Consider the following 18706-nt stretch of genomic DNA (forward strand, 5'->3'; position numbering starts at 1 on the left):
CCAGTTTCAATCAAATAAGATTTTGGTTAAGGTCAAGAAATTATTTCTTTGACATTAAATGAAAGTCTAGTGGGATCGAAACTCAAACAAATTTGTTTGAGTTCAAACTTTTTTCTGGGTGCAAGAGAGTTAAAAGAATTCATCTCTTAAATAATGTTAAACGTACTGTATAGGATATACTTTTTTTTCGGAATCTGCGCTTTGTGCGATATCGGCGAATAATCGTTGATATATTACTCTGAAATCGAAGCAGTTGGCAAATCCTAATTGGTAAGATGATCCGCCGGTTAATTATAATTTCGTTGCTACTAATTGGACGCCTTGTACACGAATATCGAGAGACATTGCCATCACTTATTCCTCACCGCACTCAGTTGTGTTCTTTTTATTATAAAAGATGTTACACAATATTATTCCTTCAGCCATCAAAATGAAATGAAGAGGAAACAATTATATTTCTCAGTATAATGCATTTAGTATTATATAATGTTACTCGAAGTTTAATTTATTTTGACGTTTACGACATCGTTATTAAAAAATACCATGATACTCGCCACAGTTTTTGAAATATCGATAATTTCTGTATTAGTAACAATCTTATCCAACAAAAGAAACTTTATATCTTCATTCATAGTACTAACTATTGGGAAATTTCATTTGTAACAATGGCAAATGGTTGATCGAGAGTATAACATTTGAGTAACACTAATCAGATATGCCTCTGTTGTAAATTGTTAAAGCCTTGTGTCCACGATCCAAGAACTGTGTCCAAGTTCCAGTTCCGAGAAATATGTAGCCAATCAACTTGCAGCTTTTCCGTAAAAGATGCTTTTACGGAAGGCTCTACCAATGTAGGCTAATTTTAATCTCGGTTTAACTTACTACACTCGTTAATTCTAAGAATTGGAAAAAGATAAAGAGTAAGTTAAGCCGGGATTTAAAGTTAATTTGCATTTGGTAGAAGTGAACATGTGTTGTAATTCTTAAGGCCTGTGTCCACGATGCTAGAACTTGGTCCAAGTTCCGAGAAATGTGTAGCCAATCATCTTTTATGGGAAAGCTGCAAGTTGATTGGCTACGCATTTTTTGGAACTGGTTTTTGGACACAAGGTTTTAACGTCTGCTTCGCCGTAACGTCTCTCACTTATCGTCTAACATCCGTAAATGTAAATAAGGCTGGTATTGCTAAATGGGCGCCCGCGATTTAACACCGAACACCGTCGATTGGAAGTAGCGAAGAATTGCCACTGGTGTCTCTAATTCTTTCAGATCTGGTGGCGGGTTCCTCCGGTTTTCCACTAATTCAGGATTCCGTTGGGGCCGCGCAGGCGGCTAAAACACACTAACCCATCACGCAATCCGCTCGTCCTTCATTTGCGTCGGTATCTAAAGTAGCGATTAGCGCGCGCATAAAACTTACTCGCTCGCTCGTCAACGTCTAGTCAAAGGGATAGAGGCAAGGAAAAGGTGGAAAGAGAGAAGAAATGGATCGGTGAAAGAGGAAACCGTGACGCCCCGATCCGAGATAAAGGTCGACACACGCGAGAAACCGCGTGGCCGGGCCAAAGTGTGTGTAAATATAGAATCAAGATAACTAGGCTGACTCACAGGAGGGATCCTCTCGATCCGGTCACCCTCCTCGCCGCCGGTGTGATATCGTACCAAAGAAAATATTCGATTCCCGTATCACGTTCCTCTACATTCCGACGAAATCGACATGCCCGGTCTATCAAAGAACGGAAGTGAGGCCTTCGTCAGTCGTCGATTAAATTAAATAAGGTAGACAAGAATGTAAAAAGACTTGATCGTTCAGGTGCCATCCGAGTGTCGGAGATTTTAATTCGTGCGCGACAAATTGAGCGGAAACGCAAGGAGAAAATTTTGCGAGCGGGTGACTTTTCGAAAAGCGACCCGAGGCGGAAGTGTCCTACGCGAAGCGTTGAGTCTCCGCGGATATCGATCTGGCGAGAGGGACGCGGCGGCACGAAAATTGTGACGAGCTGGTCGAGTTCTCTGGTAACATCGATGCAGTGTTGGCTGGCACGAGTCAGCGTTTCCAATTCAGCGGCCACGGAGAGAGAGAGAGAGACAGAGCGACATGCACGAGCAGACTCTCTTTCGTTGAAAAAAAAGGAAAAACCTTTCGCGATTTATCATAGTCTTTGCACAGATCGATGGCGCTGAAAGAAAACGCTCTTATTTTCTACAGATCGTCGCTCCGTTGAGAAATAGAAAACGCTGGCAATATTAAAGGGATGAAATCCTCGAGAGATCTCGCCGATCTTTTTCTCACGTTTGTGAAACAAATTTTACATCGCGATGTAATTGATATACATAGCCAATGTAATATCCCGTTATCGAGAAGATTATCAATTTATTGAAACTAGTATTGCCGATAAGTTATACGCAAAGAAAATAATAGATCGTCTAAAGAAGCATGTGCCATGGAGATTCAAACGCCGCTTGCATTTTTTAAATTAATGAGAACCAAAGACGGAATAAGTCGCGGAGTACATTTCTATTCGGAACCCCCGAAAACGAATTAGCATTGGAGTGAAACAAGCGGTAAGTGCTGCATCCAAGCAAACAGCGTGGTGAAAAAGGTGAGGGGTCGCAAACGGCAAGAAGAACGGAAGGAAGGAAGGAAGGAAGATAAAAAAAGGAAAGGAAGGAAGAGGAAGGGTTAGTGATAGTCGCGCGGAGGGAGACCGAGGACCCGTCTGGAAAAACGCGGAAAGGGCGACGGTGTCGCGCGAGCCAGGGGGCTCAACGAGCGGGGGAGGAAGAGAGGAAGAGGAGCCCCGGTTATCGTCGGGAGGGGTGTGCATCGGCGGTGCTGACTATCGACCGAGGATTGCGCTTGCGTGGAAAAAGACGTGAGCGCAATCGCGCGGTCGCACCGAGAGAGCAACGGCGCCCTCCGCGTCGAAAGAGGAAGAGCCCTCCCGTTCCCCGTCGTCCTCAGTCGATCGTCGCGTCGACGAAGAACGGGCCGCCGTCGCCACCGCTGCCGCCGCCGCCGCCGTGGCCGTCGTCGTCGTCGTCTTCCGGTGTTCTCCTGGCCTGAACCGGTAGAGGCCAGGTGGCACGGACGCGGTGATTCCAACGCCCGCACTGGGCCGCAACTTCCGGGAGCGAGCTGCCCCGGACGCGACCCCGCGGAGAGCTCGACTCCGCTCGTCACCGCGTCGCGAGGACCGTCATCATCGCCGGGGCGGGACGGGGAAAAACCAGTGCGGGCGGTCCGAGGCGGAGGGAGGAGGGAGGGGGGCGCAGGCGAGGTATATCGGAACGATAAGAGCGCGATAAGCGGACCGCGCTTTATAAACGCCTATGCGTGTGCGCACTTCTCTTCTCTCCTCTCCTCTCCGTCTCTCTTGCTCCCTTGTTCTCGCGCCGACCTCATCGCCGTCGCGCTGATAAAAGACGAATCTGGAGTTTTCCTCGAGAAAGAGCTCCGCGCGCCGCTACCAGTTCGGAACTGACGATGCCTCGTGGCGGTCACTAGGGCAGCGCGGCGAACGACGATTTAATATCCGGACCCGCGGTAAGAGTTTCCTCAAACCTCTCGCTCCGTCGCCGATAACGATCGGGGTCACGGTCGCGTCCCGCACTCCGTGCACGAGCGTGAAGCGACATCGATGCCTGGCGATTTCATTCGGTTCGATTTGGAGAGACGTGAATCGTATGAATAAGATATACGTAGACTGAACAATTGCAATTTATAGAGAGTCCCACGTCTACATGTCAAGCGTCGTACTCGTACGATTTTTCAAGGTAGTAACGCACGCCTGTAAGCTCGACCGGAGAAGGAAGCAATGGTCGATGTGAGTTACTTGAAGACGGACGATCAACACGTCACGCAGTATGTCGAGATAATTGAAATCGAGCGTCGAAGTCTCTCGAGGCGTCTGGGCCTGGATGAATGCACGGCGCGATGATTAGCATGCAGACGGTCTTGAACAATGTAACCGGGCCCGAGCAGCCGCAGGAGGAAGTTGAGCTGACCGAATTGTTGCCGGTGAAGCAATCACGCATCAGAGAGAATGTCTTCAAGGACGCCGACACGACCGACGCTTTGAGAGCGCTCAGGAGTCTCTCGGGCGACTGCGGCGATGGCGAGAGCTTTGACCTGCGGGAGTTCAATTTCTGCAAGAACGTCGAGCACTCGGAACGCCAGGGTGGCAAGCACCGACGAGCGGCGGCTCGTCAGAAAAGAACGGAAGAGGCCAAGAACAATGCTAAAGACGTGGAGGACCTCGGCGAAGAGAAAAGTAACGAGGTAGCGGAGAAGAAAGTGCGCAACGGCAGGAAGCTCACTCGCGTGAGAGCACCGAAAAGAAAGCTGTCGAAGACGAGCAAGAGGAAGGACAATTGTGGAACGGAGAAATTGATTAGAAAGGATACCGCCGGATGCGACGAAGAAGACATTAATGAACAATCGTACTTGGACTTGGGAAAGAAAGACTGCTTTAAGGAGGTGTACGTATACAGACGGGAACCGCTGGATCCATGTTCGAGTTCGGAACCAGAGGAGTCAGGAGCGACCAGTCACAAAGACTTTTGCGAAGATTATCCCACTACAGATGGAGAATTGTTTGATGAGAAGAAAAAATTCGCTGGAAAGGTTTCCGGCGTAGACGAGAAGGAGAAATGCAAGTCCAAAGCAGATAACGTCGCTGAGAAAGAAGATCCTGAAAAGGAGCTCAGATTAAGAGTCAACGCCATCATTCAAGCGAATTTCTTGCTGGAGCGTGAGAACAACAACGTTGTCGGTTCTGACGGGCTGAAAATCGCGGAGCACATTGGCACCACCTCCTCGATAAACGCGGAGATTAGCGACGGTTCTCTGTACAATTCAATAGAGAAGAAGACGAGGAGGAAGCGAAGCGATCAGACCAGACAGTTGAAGGACCAGCCAACTCCCCAGAAAAAATACTGCTGCGTCGTGTGCGACGCGCGATTCAAGGGTAGCGGCGGTCTACGAAATCACTATAAAGTAGTGCACGGGGCCGGGCCGGTGTTCACGTGCGACGAGTGCGGCAAGGAGTTCCCGCTGAAGGAGCGATTGAAGCTGCACGTGCGCACGCACACCGGCTTCAAGCCGTACAAGTGTCCGGAGTGCGACAAGAGCTTCGCGCGGGGTGGCCAGCTGGTGCAGCACCGTCGCACGCACAGCCAGGACAGACCGTTCCACTGCAAGCTGTGCTCCAACACGTTCACGTGCGCAGCCAATCTGTCGCTACACCTGAAGCGACACAACGGCCAGAAGGATCACAAGTGCGACCTGTGCGGGCGCGCCTTCGTGCGCCGCGACGCCCTGAAGAAACATCTCGAGTGCCTGCACCGCGACGTCAAGTCCTTCCTCTGCGCGATCTGCAACAAGACCTTCAAGGGCCACCTACCGCAGCACATGAGGACGCACGCGCGCGACCGTCCGCACGGCTGTGCCACGTGCGGCCAGCGATTCGCCCAGAAGTCCCAACTGACCGTGCACCAAAGGACCCATTCCGGCCAGCGACCGTTTCGCTGCCTAGTTTGCTGGCAGGCCTTCGCCCATTCGACCGCCCTGAAGCTGCACACCCGACGTCACACCGGGGAACGGCCGTTCAAGTGCTCTGAGTGCAATGCCGGTTTCACTCAGCTGCCGCATTGGAAGAAGCATATGAAGTGCATACACGGCAGGAACGATCCATATGGCTGCAAGCGTTGCAAAAATTTTTTCAGGATTAAGAGCGACCTGGAGAACCACGAGAAGACTTGTCATCCAGAGGTGGAGGCGGAGGACGACGATGTCGGCGCTCCTGTTAAACCGGCCGGCGGCTCCGAGCTTGTCGAGAAGAACTCCGTCACCGCCAAGTACAAGCTGATGACGGTGGAGAAGATGCGGCTGCTGCTGGCGGTGCTGCTGAAGAGGATCAGTAAGCAGGAACGATTGGACGAGCTCGGCTTCGGCAAACGTCTCATCGACGACGTTCTTCAGGACTCCCTGGTGTCCGCCGGCAAAGAACCGGTCACGGGCAGCGGTTTGTCCGAGCTTGAGGCCCTCACCCGGAATCTAGAAATCTTTCTAGAATGGACAGTGCCGAAGGAGCACTGGGAGAATTTCCGTAAAATGAAAAAGTCACCCGAGGATATTTTGGAGACGCTCACAGCCACGTAGACGCGTTTGTACACATTAACGGTAGCTCTAGTTTCCTCTCGACATGAAGAAGAGTGAGATCAAATCAGTAGCAATGACAGCAACTTTTTTTGCGCTCAGTTTGCAACTATACCAAAATTTGCACCGAAATTTAATTATTTTGTCCACGAATTGTATTATTCCTAATACTTCAATCTGTCAACGTCATACGCGACTTTTTTTATCTATAACTTTTATGCATTTTTCTTCTCTTTTATAATTTATGATTTATCGCAAAGAACTTTTAGAAAGTGAAGTAGAATGCCGGAAGCTGCAATGCGGTCACGATATGATCTCTGCATCCAGTACTCTTAATAATGATAAAGACTAATAACAATTTTCAAGAAAATTCTAGAGGACTGTTGAGTAATTTCTAATCGCAGCAATCAACCGACGATAAGACGATCGAGGTTCTCCGTGTGATATCTAATCTATGATAACTAACGAATGCTAATTTCTTCTGTGGTGCCATGTGTCATAATACTTGCCATACTAAACCAGTGAGTACATCGTATGATTTAGGGGAGCTAAGTGAATATCCTTTTACTTTATTGTAGCGTAAGGTAAGCCATCGCAATGGAGTAGAGTGTCCTACTGTCGAGTTAAATTAACGAGAGCCAGGCACGTTTCTGAAACGACAGAAGTAAACCGCCGCGCTTCTTCGGCGACTGATTGTGAGATAGCGTTAGACGTTTCTCTTGCCATACTCTGTTAGAAACGCTGGCGAAGGTACACGGATATCGTTTTAGCACATAATATTTTACTCTAATTATAAGCACGACTGTTCGTATACCAAAAAGCAAACATCCAGAAACGAGGCTAGCACGAGTCATTCGCAATTACGTTCTTTCACGCGCAATCGTTATCCTATATATATTTATGAAGATATACATCTATATACATATCTATTATATATACATACACATTTATGAATTAAATATTATGAGATTTTGTTATATATAAATGTGTTCACGGGGGCGTCTGGAAAACGGCGATTTCGACACATTCTTGCGCGATGTGTTCCCGTTGTAGTTGATACTATTATTCGTTATTTATCTCACTTATACGTTACACTCGCGCGCAACTAGAGGCTTGACTGGCCGCGGATGAGTAAACACGTCGGTGTGCCGTGACATTGCCATCATTTTAGATAGTCATTAAGTAAATGTGAGCAGACAATAATGAACGAAGGTTGGGAGTTTAGTATATATTAGTCATTGAGAGAAAAAGATATATATATATTATATCCATATACACACATATATATATACATTGTATATATATATATTGGTATTAGACGAACATATGCTGATGGTCGCGAAGGAAGAGGAACGCAATATCTTTTTCTTATCGATTCTGAAGATGTTAAATTTCCAAAAATGAACTTATTTCTCGATGAACGAAAGTAGAAATGTACAGTAAAATAGACTATCAAGGTATCTGATGTAAATCATTCTTTTTCTAGACGAGGATGTTTTTACTAGCGCATAAAATCAAAATTAACCTGGTATTCCTAGACTGAGCATCAGTTCAATGTAAAGAACAAAATTCTAAGCAAAGTTCCTTTCCTCGACGTACCATAAGGATATTTCTTAAGCGTGCGCTGGATTAAAAATAGTCAAAAATACTGCAGTTGGAGGTGCTATTTTATGCGATGTAATCGTTTGCGATATCTAAGCTGTTATTTGAAAAGAGATTCGTTTTCCGAGCTTTCTTTTCAGCACGCAAGAACGATCGGGATGTTATCGAGTCCAAAGACTTTGTTACTTTCATTGCCAAATATGTACCGTTACGTTTTATATGATTTTAATTTTATTATTAGCAGGCACCAAGATACGCATTTTGCATCGTAAAGCTGTGGAGAGGAAAGAGAGCAGCAACGCGTATTCATGCGTGTGACGCACCTTAATGTATTAACATGAGCCCGAATGTATGGCGCACGTAGTTACTTAGCGTTTTCAAATTTATTCGGAAGATCGAAATCTACGCTTGCGGATGCAAATGCGGGTCGGAGTGCACTTTGAATATAGATCGAGGTCGGAGGAGAGCCGTTTCGAATGGTCGGCAGGAAGCGTAGCTTCCCATATTTTTCCTCGACCGAGTCCACTGACTTCGATGATTTTGAGTTACGGTGCCAAAGCAAGTAAATCGCGAGAACGACTGTGTCCCTTTCGCGAATTTTATTCTTATTTTTCTTTTCGCGCGAAATGAACTTTGAATTACGTTTCTTTCTCTTTCCAGCATCGACAAGATCGGGATGCTGGATTTATTGTTTTTCTTTAGTGCCATAAACTAAACATAGTAATATTTGTACATTAATATATTGTGCGATATGTGGGAGAAGACGATTTGAATAAACACGTTTCTTTATTCGCGCGTTTTCTTTCCTTGTGAACGTTACTTTTCTATTAACACTCGCGAGTACATATAAATTAGCGTAATTGAATAGGCTAATAATCATTCATTGCATATATATAAAAATACCTGTATAAACAATAATTTTTTTTCATATATTTATATAATTGAAAAATTTTACACTTATTATTCATATAAGTGAATAAGAAAAATATATATCAACTTAAAGTAGAATATTATTTAAAAAAAAACTATTATACGTATAAACATATCACATGTCACATTAATTATTAGTTCTGAAATTTATACACCGTGATATACACGTTTAATTAATAGCATTATCGTTGGGTTCTCCAAGTGTCCAGTAAAATTCGAACGGTTGTCTCATGTCCACTTGTAAACCTGTGATATCTAGGCTCTGAAATAATTTATCAAAATGTTTCAAAACTCATGCTTTGATTTCAGATATTTATCGCTATCAAAGAAAATACTTACCGATGTAAAAACGTCGTATTTAAATCCTATTTCATTTTTATTCAGGAACACTCGAGAGACCTGCTGTTGTAATCCCAAAATCTGTACTTTTCCAAGAATCACCTCTTCCATAAAGTAGCTTGCTTCTTCCAGTTTCACGTTCATCAAGTTAGATTGGTTTGCAACGAACGACTGCCATAAGAACTTTTTATTTTTTATCGAATCTGTAGATTAAAACATATAAGTAATAGTCAGGATACAGTTCGACGTAATTGTTTGTACACAAAATGTTTTACCTAAGCTATCGCCATCATCCCAATACAGTTCTCCGTTGGCATTTCCAGCTTCATCCAACGCTACTACTAATTCAAAATCATTCTTTCTGCTCTCCGTTGTCGTTACACCCGGTTTCTGCGCTGGCAGTATCGAGCCTCCACGAATCAATAGTGGTATGGTGTCAATCGGTGCAGGTAAGGTAAAATGTTTCCCAATGGAGAAGAAGGACTTCAGGGTATAATAATCATACCAAAGACCACGCGGTACATAAACAGCTATCTCAATCTTGTCCTGTGAAGTAAGTTACGTCGATTAATTAAATGTAGAAGCGTCTCATTATGTAAATGATAAAATTAATTGATGGCGTACTTCTTCGAGAACCGGGTTGATCATAAACGCACTTCCCCAAAGAAATTGCGTGTCAATGTCATAAGTCTGTTGGTCATCGGTAAATCTATATAACATTAATACACATGTTACTTATAATATGTAATAGAGATACGACAGGTAGAACACAAGATATCAATACATACTCGAAGAACAGTGGACGTACTACTGTTTCTCCAAATTTATGTGCTCTGAAGAGCAAGGTGTACAAATACGGTAAGAGTCGGTAACGTATTCTGAGAGAATTTTTGGACGATTGTACAACTAAGTCGCCCAATGCAACCGGGTCCTGCTCCTGTGGACGTTTATATTAATACATTTAGATATTATAATATATTAGGAATATTTCAATAATTTTCTTACACATATATCGACACACTCACAGTTGTACTATCGGAATTATGATTTCGAGAAAATGGATAGAAGGCACCAAGTTGCATCCAGCGATTGCACAACGCAGCGGTTGTGTTCCCGTCGAAACCGCAAATATCCGCGCCCACCATTGGAATTTGATAGAAATTGAGTGACAAAATGGCTGGAATGCTCATCTTCAAATCATGCCTGGTAAAATGGTTCTTTGATTAATATATAAAGATAATATGACGCACATTGAGACAAATTCTAATCACCATGATGAATAAACGTCACCCGTCCAATGACCCGCGTAATGACCGTGTCCCACCCATGTCGAGCGCGATATTATAAACGGTCTCTTCAGTCTAATCTTCCTAAGAGCACTGCAAACAATTTGGTAGAGTAAATTCTTAAGTTCTTTGTAAGAGTTTGAAGATTACAAATTGTTCTTCTACTTACTAATTCGTGGTAATCGCTTGGCTAGTTCCATAAGTATTGTGAAGATCGTAGTGAGCGCCCAAATAATGTTTCGCGTTCATGCAGAGAGTTTTCGTAGAGAGCAAATTGCCAACGACATTGGGGACATATTCGGGATAATCTAGGTTGTTATGCGCACAGCCGTTTTTATAACCATTGTAGAAATTGGACGGCTCGTTCATATCCTTGATGCGCGAATGAAATAATTTTAGTTGATTTAGGAATCGCGTAACTCGAAAGTATCAAAGTAACTTTTCAAGCCGGCCGAGACTTACGATCCATGCACCGTCGTATGCGAAACTGTTGTGCATATCGCCCATCATACTTGCGTAGTAGATCATGGTTTTGGGGTTTGTGAAATCTGGCCATACCGTGGAAACGAAATTCCAAACTTTGCCGACGAAAGGCTTGGAGGACGTACCGTCTTTCACGAATATATCTTGTTTTATCCCTTCGTCGTAAGGCAGATAAGAGCCATTATCTTCGGAAGCAGATATGCCAGCATCTATCAAAGGGATATAATGCATTCCTACCTGTAATAACAAGAAAATTGCTAGTGATTCATACCAGCTCTTGCCGATCATATAATCTTTTATATCAGTGTACCATACCGAGTGAATTTCTTCCACAAACTCGGGCAAATCCCTGAATTTCTCTTTATTGTATGTAAAATCATTATTTTTGTCCATATAATCCAGATCGTTCCATTGAGTGTCCTATAAATACAACATGTTTCGTGATAATGTATAGCTTACATTTAGAAACATTTTATAATACAGCAGACATTACAAATGGGATTCCAGCCGCTCTCGTTCTGTTCCACACTGCTTTAGTATTTTCCAACGATCCATATCCAAACCTTAATGTAGGAAAAGGTTAATATCCGTGATGTTGAATATTACTTTGTATAATCGGTATAATACCTGCATAAATGGAAACCGAGCGACCAATAGGGTGGCATAAACGGTTTCCCTACGATTTCGGAGTATTGTCTCACTACATCAGCTGGAGTCGGCCCCAGGAAAAAGTAAATATCAAAAATACCACCGATCGTCCTAAACGTTATAGCCGGTGTAGGCTGTAATATCACGTCTAAAACACATGGGATTATTTTTAGTAAAGTTATACCACACATATTTGTTTTAGGAGAAGAAAACGTACCCATGGCATTACTGTTTAGAAATAGGACTCCATGAGCTATCCCAGACTCCTCCATAACAATGTAAAACGGATGAGATCCGTACAAATTAGCCTTAAATAAATAGAGAACACATTATTTGCAACACGCAGCAACAATCCATTTGCTCCGCGATAAAATTAAGCAACGTACGTTCTCCGTTGGCGGTTGATCTTTATTGAATAAAGTGAACAATTGCCAATTAGTATTTAATTTTAAACTCGATCTATGCTCGCCGAGGCCATAAATGTTGCTCGTTGGTAGCAATGTGCTTATTTGTAAAAACTGGTCAGCAAATATGAAACCTCCGATCCCAATAGAATTAAATCTGCAAACAGAATGTATTGTGAAGACAATTTTAATGATAACCTTCATAATTTTGTTTAACACATCAAAATTACAAAACTCTATAAACGAATTAGTAAATATTAAGGCTCTGTTATACATTTAGGAGTATAGAGAGGCAGTAAGAGCCAAACGCTAGGTGTTAGGTGCGGAAATAATACGTTTCGATCAAGCAAAGTTCTCAGTGACATCTGAAGTGTAACAAGATATTTGTATCGCAACATTGATAATTAAAAAAGTATTAATAAATATAAATGGAGAAACAGAAGTCTAAGTTATATAAAAGATCGTTATATCGTGAAACATATGTCGTTCTATATGATACAAATTAATAAAGTTCATAAGGCTCTCTTATGGTAAATACACATTCGAAGGATAAAATAAGAAATATTTAAACACTCTCTAACATCCCGTCACGGCTCATTAGTCCTTATCCCTTCGAATATGAAACTTAATCTTCACAAATCCGTTAAAACCTTGCAGATAATATTCTGAATACAACATAAACGATATTTTCCTACTTACAGTGTTGTGCCATCGCTGATTCTGTTGACTTTAAAACCAGGTTTTACGCCATCGCTCTTAAACTGATATTTTGTATTGGAAACTTGGTACAAAAATGGCTTTGGATCCGACCTAATTGGCCACGGTGGTTCATATCGCGCTTTCGCAGGATCGTATATCTAAACATTGCGTTCTCTTATTACAGTGCGACAAACCGAACTAGAGGAGTCCATAAATACTCGCAAATACATTGTACCTTGACACGCAGAATTGAACTGTCTACGCTCGTGGCTTCTATCTTCGCGAGTGGCACATTGTTCCTGTACGCAGATTCCTTCTCTCGGCTGAGAAACCCTAAGAAGTTGCTACCATCCTGACTGTGGCTGGCGAGTCTGTACAGATCCCATCCCTCGGGATAGTAGCAGTAAGGAATATTTAGCGGCACGCTCTTTTCACTCCCGTCCCTCACGAGGGGATTCCAACAGCATCCTCTGTCCGTACAGGCAAGCTGCGACGCTCCATTCTCTGGATGGCAATCGAAGCGCAACACTTCAGGAACGTTGGTGCACTGCTTTAAACATACACACAAGTATAAGTGGCACGGTGTGTTACCTGGTTTTCTCGCAACAGAGAAATTTAGACCTCGCTTACTTGAACGCCGAAGGATTCGTTTCCTCCCGGTGGGTTACTTCCTTCATTTAAAGGCACTATTTTGCGATCGTACGTCTCTTGTTCAATGTATACATCGGGAGTATCCACTAGTATATGCCGATACCGTGTCTCCTCGACGCTGTCGTTATTTATATCAATCATGAATTCCACTTCCGCATCGTAGCTACTTGTAGCGGTGCGTGATGGACCCATGATCATGTACAATAGTGGAAGATCGAGATAAAACAGCAACAAAGCCGCGAGAAGGCCGAAGAATAACGTTATTGCGATCCGTTTTACACTGTTGCGTCTATAAAGATTCGACTCCTCTTTCTCGCGCTCTTTCGCTGACGGCTTGTGAGATTCATCGTTCAATATCTTAACAAACACGTCATTAAATCCACCTGCAATATTGTTCGAATGCTCCTTGGCTGTACCGTGGAACTGGGACTTTTCAGGAACATCCTGTCCACGCGCCTCCGCATCAGTCATGTCTCGAGTTGTGTCGGTCAAAGCTGCTGCCAGAGACAATTTTCAGCCGGTTCTGTCTGAAAAGCGATAAGGAACGTTAAAGGTATTTTATACACGAGCGTACGGAGTCACTGCCGGCCGAGCGAATGTTTACGAAATAAATGTATCTCCAGCAAAGTCTAAACTCCACGTCTAAATTTAAACGGACGTAGACCGTCCTCGAGCGAAAGTTTTAATCTGTTTTCCTTTTCGTCGGCGACGTTATCGTCGCCGCACGCATTTTTATCTCGCGCAAACAGTACACCGCGAAATGTATTCCGTCGGGAGCGCATTTTAAATACACTTTCGCTAGATATTCGGCTCATAACCTGCAAGTTGTTGAAATTACATACGCATTCGCCGCACAAGTACGCGCTGGGCCTCCGAAAATAAAGTCCCGCGCCGCACGTGCCACTGTGTACGTCGCGAAGAGCCTGAATTAAAGTATTATTTTCGAGCAAAGGATCTCGCGCCGCGACCCGAGCCACTCGCCGCTGCGCATAACGCACGCCCGTGTTGATCTTCGCGTCGTGTGCGCTGACTTTGCATCGTGTGCATTTCATCCACGTTATCTGCACTCGTGTCCACTGTCGCCGAGTAATGAAATATACTTGTAAAGTCCGTGTCAGACTACGGATTGGGATTCAGATTGGATTGAAATTTTACCGCTCGGAGTTTTAAAATTTACTAATCTCAAGTTTAGTGATTTTTACTCCAATTGGTCAAACTTCAATCTAATCTCGATCTCAATTCGTAGTCCGATACGGGCTTAACTGAGGCTGGTGCTACATTTGCCGCACGACAAATGTAATATCAGCCTAACGCGGCAAAATGGGAAGCGAGTTGCAGCAAATGTGGCCTCTCTATTCCGCGCTCGAATTTATCAGACAGAGCATTCGTTCACAAGAAGCTATCGCCGAGCTGACACAATCAGTATCGGTTTGATACGTATATGTATTTCATCACCAACGCTCGCCCCGTCGATTTCTCGCGATGCGTTTATGAATTTCTTGCCTCGTATAAAATTTAGATAGCGCTACCTCTTTGCCGATCATGTTCTCCTGATACTTTGCCAGTTTTCGAGATTTGAAGTTTGAAATTCTCGGAATTTAATATTTATGGTCATCTCAAGTACATGCCCAAAAACTATTCAACCAAAAACAATGATCCGCACGATTGCTATACAGATTATTTTACTGGATAAAAAGTATTTAAGACGATCCTTAAATATAGGAATTGACTGTAAACGAGCCTTAGTGCGCACTCAGTTCGCACCAGTGCAAGCTACCGATTTCGCTAATACTTTTCGTATTGCGTTCAGGAACCTGTGAATCAAGTCGATCAGTGTATTAAAGCGCGAAGATTTGAAATTAAAAGTTGCATTAGAACAGAACGGGTCTCTTTATTATAGACTTAGTCAGCAATACAGGCGCGTTTACATACAAATCTTTGTACAAAAGATGTAGTTTGCGTTAAGAATTACTGGGACAGTTCTCTTTCTCTTCTTCACACTTTCGAGCGATACCTGAAAGCAACATATTTTTGGTCTTGTCATTCATGAGAAGGTACTCGGATACTTTTCTTACGAGACACGTTAAGATCTTACTCTTGGTAATTTCGTTTAAAGCGCTAACGACTGGCGAGTCCGGCATCTCTGTCAGAAAGTTTTTACCCTCGTCGCAACATCTGGCCAGCAGCGGGTCTAAAGGTATCGAGCCTAAGAATTCCACATTTAATTCACTCGACATCGTCCGCGCGCCGCCCGACGAAGCTGGGAATATTTCCGCGGTGTTCTGTGTGCAAATACGATGTTTCATCGATCATATCCACCCCATCCTTTCCTCCCATCTCAACTCGCGATCGCACCGTCCTCACCTTGCACTTGGGGCACACGAAGACACTCATGTTTTCAACCACGCCCATAATTGGAATGTTCACCTTCCTGCAGAAGTCTATCTCCTTCCTGACGTCGAGGAGGGCAACTTGCGGCGGCGTCGTGACAATTATGGCACCCGTAATGCCGGCGCCCTTGAGATACGACGCGGCTGACAGGTGTTCGTCCGACGTGCCAGGCGGTGTATCCAGAATGAGATAATCCAAACTACCCCAGTCGACTTCCGACAGGAACTGCCTGATCATACCTGGACATATGTCGATATATAGATGAAAGTCCCCTATTATGAGGTAGGCTTCTAATATGAGATAGAATAGTTTCTGCTAAATTAATAGGCATCATCTGTTGATGCCACCATGAATTTATTACCCTTGAAGAAATATGTTTAGTGGAAAATTGACCGTGTAATCGTTGCTGAAAAAGATTTGTGAGTGAATTTGAACGTTATAAACCTATTATCTCATATTAGAGGAGTTTCCTCTATAACAATAAGGAAAGATCACACGCAGGCCAATGCAACAAGAATAACGAAAGATGAAGTCTTGGAAGCACACGGTACCATTCTTCTTCGGCCCTCTCCATATAACCGCGTCACTCGGACTGCCGAGCAAAAATCCAATCGACATCAGCGACAAGTTATCCTCGATATACTAGAACAAAAATAAATGACGCGTACAATGTTGTGCAATAGGTCCTTCCTTTGTCGGGGTGGTAATTCTGCTCCAGTTTACCTACCACAGGGGACCATCCCGATCCACTCTGGTGAACCTGCTCACCAAGTGCTCCCAGTACTCTTGGCTGCGATGGCCCGCAAATGTCGATGTCCAATACTCCCACCTAATGAGACACGTAGATTTTAATATCTCGTAAGATTTGAACGTGAGATCGTATGAACATAAGATTTGAAATTTTTCTCTTTTTCTCTTTCTCTCTCTAATCGAATTTATAATTGTCAGATTTCAATGTACACGACAAAGTGATTAATTACGTTATACGGTGCTTGTATATCTTTATTTATCTTGGTTTGGAATGCTGAAAGGGAATGAGAACACCAAAAGTGTGGTAATCAATAAAGGACTGGCACCGGTTGATACGACATACATATAGGCCAGTAGTTGACTATAGATACTCTCCGTCTGAGGTTATTTCCTCCAAACTAGTGGCTGGGCGTTCATCATGTACATTGAAAATAACATGGACGTACTTGGAATGGGCAGAAGAGTGAGTGTCATTACGTTAACTTGCTTCTTTTTTAACTTTATCATACAAGTGTGAGATTGTTTGTGCAAAGAGTAAAATGTACGGCATTTGTATTGGCATTTTTTTTTGTCAGCATGACACAACACGTAGCGCGTAGCATAAAAGAGACATGAAACACCATAGGCGAGGGAACCGAATGCTTGTCACGAAGAAATATATTCAGTTTGAGCACGCATTATTTCCTTTTTCACGTGTCATCAGTTACATGCTCACATTTCTGTCAGGATTATTTGCCGCAAGACACCTGGACAGCAACGACGTCACGGTACTCTTGCCCACTCCGCCCTTGCCCGAGAGCACCAGCAGCTTACTCCGCACTGAGGATAGCCTTTCCTTCACAAGCGCAATGCCAGGATCCGGCTGCCTGGCGGCACCGGACGAGCACAGCGACTGATTCGGGCAGCCCGCACAAGCCGATGCTTTGCCGGCATTATCACTCTGGGTTCCAGGGCAGTCTAGAAATTTCACACAAGTGTCTTAGCATTTGTAGCACCACAGCAAGCACAGAACATTGCGACAATATTGTAATATTGCTGTAATATTGTTACAATGTTGCCGTAATGTCGCTGCAATGTTCTCTGTGTTTGCTGAGACTCTTTGTAAGTAACTTTAATTATATTATATATCTGTAGAAATGATTTGACAGAAAGAGAGAAACAATGATTCACACACGTAACAGCAGTATAATAAAAATGACAGCACATTTTGTTATTTTAGTTGGAAATTATCCAGTTGGTATTTTTTTTAATTAACGTAAAGATCATGTTTTCCAAATGATGTACAGTAATTGCGTTTAACGTGAAGAGTGTCAAAATTGTCAGACGCCGAGCTAACCTAGTCTTCAATCCTAACGTCCGTCACATTGTAAACGCGATGTAATGTAATCGACATATCAATAATTGTGCGATCTTAATGAACGTCAAGCTTACGTGTCTTGAATTGATTCAATTTACGTGCGGTTTATTGATTAAAATCAGATGGCAATGTATACTCACGTTCGGGAGCCTCGCTAGGTACATCTGCCATGTTGGATCATGAACTCTTGCCTAATGTACGCATTGTTGATAAGAATATGACACACGTTTTGAACCTTCTTTTAAGAATCCTATACTACAACTTTTTTGTTACTGTATTGCACTACTGTATTTTTTCTTTAAAGAAAAATTTTTTACCAGTTACAATAATTAGTTCCATTTTTTTTTATAAAACTCACTTATTGAACAAATGTGACCCTCACAACTTGGCGAGCCTCCTAGTTTCACAAATAATGCCTGATGTATAAATAAACGCCTCCCTTATTATAATAATTATATTTTGTAATCTGAAAATTTATTTGATGATAATTGTAAGATATAGATTTGCAGATAATTGTAAGACATAGATTTTTATGACGTGCGTTAAGGCCAAGGTTGACAAGCTTTTTCGGTTGCTATAAAATTATTTTAATATGGAGTATGTAATTACATTGATTCAATCTTGCGCCAGATTGAATCGACGCAAGATTGAATCAATGTAATTACATACTCCATATTAAAATAATTTTATAACAACCGAAAAAGCTTGTCAACCTTGGCCTTAACACATGTCATTATTTTGAATAGAACACAAGCGCTATACCTTTATATTTAACATAGATTTTTGCTTTTCAAGATTCTATCAAGTTATTTCTGCTAAAGGAATAATTTTAGAAACGTGCTGACACAAAATATTAAGCTATTAGCAGATAGAACAAAAATTACTCATTATATCTACATCTTCATTTGTTTAGCAATTGCAACCATGGAGTACAGCCGGTGGTTCAATGTCGTACCCCAGCAAACCAACATATAACTGTTATATAACTGAAAGAGCGTATGGAAAG

The 18706-nt window shown here is 43.0% G+C and overlaps 4 protein-coding genes across 4 annotated transcripts in view; 2 read left to right on the forward strand and 2 right to left on the reverse strand.

Moving 5' to 3' along the window:
- Window positions 1-3296: 3296 nt before the first annotated feature.
- On the forward strand, window positions 3297-8551 carry LOC105569992 (zinc finger protein 37-like). Its single transcript, XM_012026895.1, has one exon. The coding sequence runs from the start codon at window positions 3926-3928 to the stop codon at window positions 6161-6163; it is 2238 nt and encodes a 745-aa protein (XP_011882285.1). The 5' UTR covers window positions 3297-3925; the 3' UTR covers window positions 6164-8551.
- Window positions 8552-8733: 182 nt separating this feature from the next.
- Window positions 8734-14267, reverse strand: LOC105569993 (lysosomal alpha-glucosidase-like). The gene is made up of 18 exons (XM_012026896.1): window positions 14045-14267; window positions 13182-13729; window positions 12787-13101; window positions 12552-12709; window positions 11835-12009; window positions 11666-11756; window positions 11428-11596; window positions 11294-11363; window positions 11116-11220; window positions 10780-11037; window positions 10487-10689; window positions 10303-10410; window positions 10057-10234; window positions 9820-9968; window positions 9656-9740; window positions 9307-9577; window positions 9032-9234; window positions 8734-8954 (listed from the first exon to the last, which is right to left on the reverse strand). Exons 2-18 carry the CDS (start codon window positions 13671-13673, stop codon window positions 8862-8864), a joined length of 3123 nt encoding a protein of 1040 aa, XP_011882286.1. The 5' UTR covers window positions 13674-13729; window positions 14045-14267; the 3' UTR covers window positions 8734-8861.
- An 801-nt stretch (window positions 14268-15068) lies between these two features.
- LOC105569996 (cytosolic Fe-S cluster assembly factor NUBP1 homolog) lies at window positions 15069-17936 on the reverse strand. Its single transcript, XM_012026900.1, has 7 exons — window positions 17841-17936; window positions 17059-17300; window positions 16321-16422; window positions 16145-16235; window positions 15567-15832; window positions 15298-15484; window positions 15069-15216 (listed from the first exon to the last, which is right to left on the reverse strand). Exons 1-7 carry the CDS (start codon window positions 17869-17871, stop codon window positions 15164-15166), a joined length of 972 nt encoding a protein of 323 aa, XP_011882290.1. The 5' UTR covers window positions 17872-17936; the 3' UTR covers window positions 15069-15163.
- The window catches only part of LOC105569995 (tektin-3-like), a 6626-nt gene continuing 5226 nt past the window's right edge, over window positions 17307-18706 (forward strand). Inside the window, exons 1-2 of the mRNA XM_012026899.1 lie at window positions 17307-17444; window positions 18614-18654. Coding sequence (XP_011882289.1) covers window positions 17406-17444; window positions 18614-18654 — 80 coding nt within the window. The 5' untranslated portion in view covers window positions 17307-17405. The remainder of the gene's footprint in view (window positions 17445-18613; window positions 18655-18706) is intronic.

Source organism: Vollenhovia emeryi, unplaced genomic scaffold (genome assembly GCF_000949405.1).
Source record: "Vollenhovia emeryi isolate VEMERY1.0 unplaced genomic scaffold, V.emery_V1.0 DF939122.1, whole genome shotgun sequence".
Taxonomy (NCBI): domain Eukaryota; kingdom Metazoa; phylum Arthropoda; class Insecta; order Hymenoptera; family Formicidae; genus Vollenhovia; species Vollenhovia emeryi.